Source organism: Pteropus vampyrus, unplaced genomic scaffold (assembly GCF_000151845.1).
Source record: "Pteropus vampyrus isolate Shadow unplaced genomic scaffold, Pvam_2.0 Scaffold563, whole genome shotgun sequence".
NCBI lineage: Eukaryota > Metazoa > Chordata > Mammalia > Chiroptera > Pteropodidae > Pteropus > Pteropus vampyrus.
In genome coordinates, this window is record NW_011889344.1 from 555585 (window position 1) to 558036 (window position 2452).

At 63.6% G+C, this 2452-nt stretch overlaps 1 protein-coding gene across 1 annotated transcript in view; it reads left to right on the forward strand.

Annotated features, from left to right (window-relative positions):
- Positions 1-2452, forward strand: part of MLC1 (megalencephalic leukoencephalopathy with subcortical cysts 1) — a 21418-nt gene that overhangs the window by 16994 nt on the left and 1972 nt on the right. The window contains exon 11 of the mRNA XM_011384185.1: positions 40-162. Coding sequence (XP_011382487.1) covers positions 40-162 — 123 coding nt within the window. The remainder of the gene's footprint in view (positions 1-39; positions 163-2452) is intronic.

Below are 2452 nucleotides of genomic sequence, written 5' to 3' on the forward strand. Positions count from 1 at the left end.
CGGGCCTGGGCCACTGCCATCGGCCGCCTGTCCCCCCAGGTGGAGGTGCTGATCGCCATCTGCAGCCTCACGTCCCCGCTGCTGTTCACAGCCGTGGGGTACCTGACGTTCAGCGTGACGAGACTCTTGGAGGCGCTGGAAGCCTACCCGCCGGCCCTCCAGGTGCGTGTCGTTCACCTGAGCGCGGAGCTGGGCGCTGCTGCGCGGCTGGAGCAGGCTCTGACCTCGTGGCGCGTGTGGCCGGGGCTCAAGCGTCTGCACACGTTCCCCAGCTCCCGCCCGTCCTCTGCCCCAGCCCCGTCTGCTCAGGCTGCTGCTGCTTCCCGCCCCCGGGCCAGCCTCCCAGGTCACCGCAGCCCGGCAGCCCACCCAGATAGCGCTGCTCGCCGCTGCCTTGGGCTTTCGTGGCCCCTTGCACCTCCGTCACAGCTGGGACTCGGCCATCCGCCGAGGGCCCCGCGGGACCTTGTCCTAGGTTGGTGGGCGCGTGGAGGAGGGCTGAGAGCCTTCCGTGTGCAGACGCGGCGGCCACCGGGGTGCCGGCGTCTCCCGTAACCTCTGTCCTGCTTCCCGCATTGTTTCCTGGGCCGGTGGGTCTGCCCCTGATGTCTGTCCTGAGAAACCCCAGTCGTGGTGACGAGGTGAAAGGCCAGTGTGGCCTGATGCGCGTGCCCTTGTGCCCACGGCTGGGCGTGCCTCGGGCCCCCTCGTCCAGCCCCGGCCCCTTTGGCAGTAACGACATCTAGGAATCCTGACCTGGGGCTCGTGTGCGCGTCCCTCCCGGGCGATGCCGACAGAGGTGGCAAACGCAAACACGTGAAGATCTCAAGTGTACGTTGGTATTTCTAATTCAGATTTTACGTTCTCGGCGGTTTCCTTGGCTGTCGTACGTTTGCAGCCCTTTCTCTTCAGGGGTCTTGTTTCCCGATAACGTGCGTAGTCACTGCTTTTTCTTGGAAGACGCAGGAAGCGCTTTCCTTCCAGCCCCAGCGCGCGGCTGGGCGGGTCCCGCACGCTGATCCTGCCCGGCCACCTGCTGCCCGTTTGCCGCAGTCAGGTTTGACGGCTCCTGATGGTACTCAGCGTTAGAGGTTGATGCTTCTTTCCCTTTTCAACAGTATTTATTTGTGAACATGTGAAACCTCGACGTGGTTTCGTACCTGAGCACGCAAGGGCGCGCTTAGAGACGCTGTGGTCCGCTGCAGCTCCTGCTCCTCCGACGGCGGCCGCAGCGCCCGCGCTCGCTGTCACTGTTCCCCCTTCCTAGGGGACAGCTCACACAGCTACACATTTCCCACCTTGCTTTTTCACTCAGTTCCTCCTATGTCCCGCCCAGGGATCTGAGCGCCTCTGTCCACTTTAATTACATCACACTCGCCGTGGCCGCCAGTCCCCGGGGAGGGAACCCGCCCCTCCAGTCGGTTGGTCACCCAGCTGGTGAGTCTGGGCCGCGCTGTTGTGGATTCGAGGGGAGAGGCGCCTCTGCCTCTGTCCGATCTCCACGGCCCCTGGGGGTCCCACTTCCCTCCCACCCCGTGGAGGGAGCCGCCGCTCCCTCAGAGCTGGCCCTGAGCGTCGTCACCAAGCTTTAAAGCGTCTCTGAGCCCGAGCCGTGGAGGCGTGCCTTGCCACGTCTGCATTCTTCTCTGGAGAAGCCTGTGCCTCGTGAGGTGACAGGTGACACAGACCAGCAGTGTCCACGTCGATAACCAAGACGGTTCCTAAGTGACTAAAAGGCGGCACTGGGTAGTGAGTTGACGCTGGACGCAGGGACCATTCACCCCCTGAGCGGGATGGTGTGAGGCTTCATCTCGCTCCTCAGAACGGTGGGCAGCATAAAACTTAGGAATCGTTTATTTCTGGAATTGTCCGTTTAATATTTCCGGACTGCGGCTGACCGCGGGCGGGTAACTGCAGCCGGGGGACTTGTGTGTTTTTACTGGACTCGAGGTTGCTTGTGCATCGACTTAGGGAAAGTCGTCCGTCGTCGCTTCTTCAACAGTGGTGTTGGAGGGACTCTGGGGTCTTTGGTCAACGCCCGGCTGCTTTGTATTCCGAGGCGGAGCAGAGGCTGCTGTACGGCAGGAGGGGTGGGTGCTCGGTGACGTCCTGGCAGCGCAGGCTTCGTCTGTGAGAGTGCAGCTCCATGTCCTTGGCCACCAGCTCCCTTTGCTCAGGGCACTCCTGCTGCGCCCCCCTCCCCCGCAGGACCCCTGCGGGCCCCGTGCTCCTCCCACCCCACCTCTCCAGACCAGTCTGCCAATGTCACTGCCCACTGCCCGGGCCGTCCCTCCCTTTCTTCCTCCACCAACCTCGAGAGAGTGCTCCCTGCTGACACGTGGCCAGTCACCTCTGCCCTGCGCACCACCCCGCTCATGGCCCGGTGGCTTCCTTGGCTGACCCGTGCGTGTGGCTGTTGGGGGGCACATATGAGCAGCCAGCGCTGTCCACC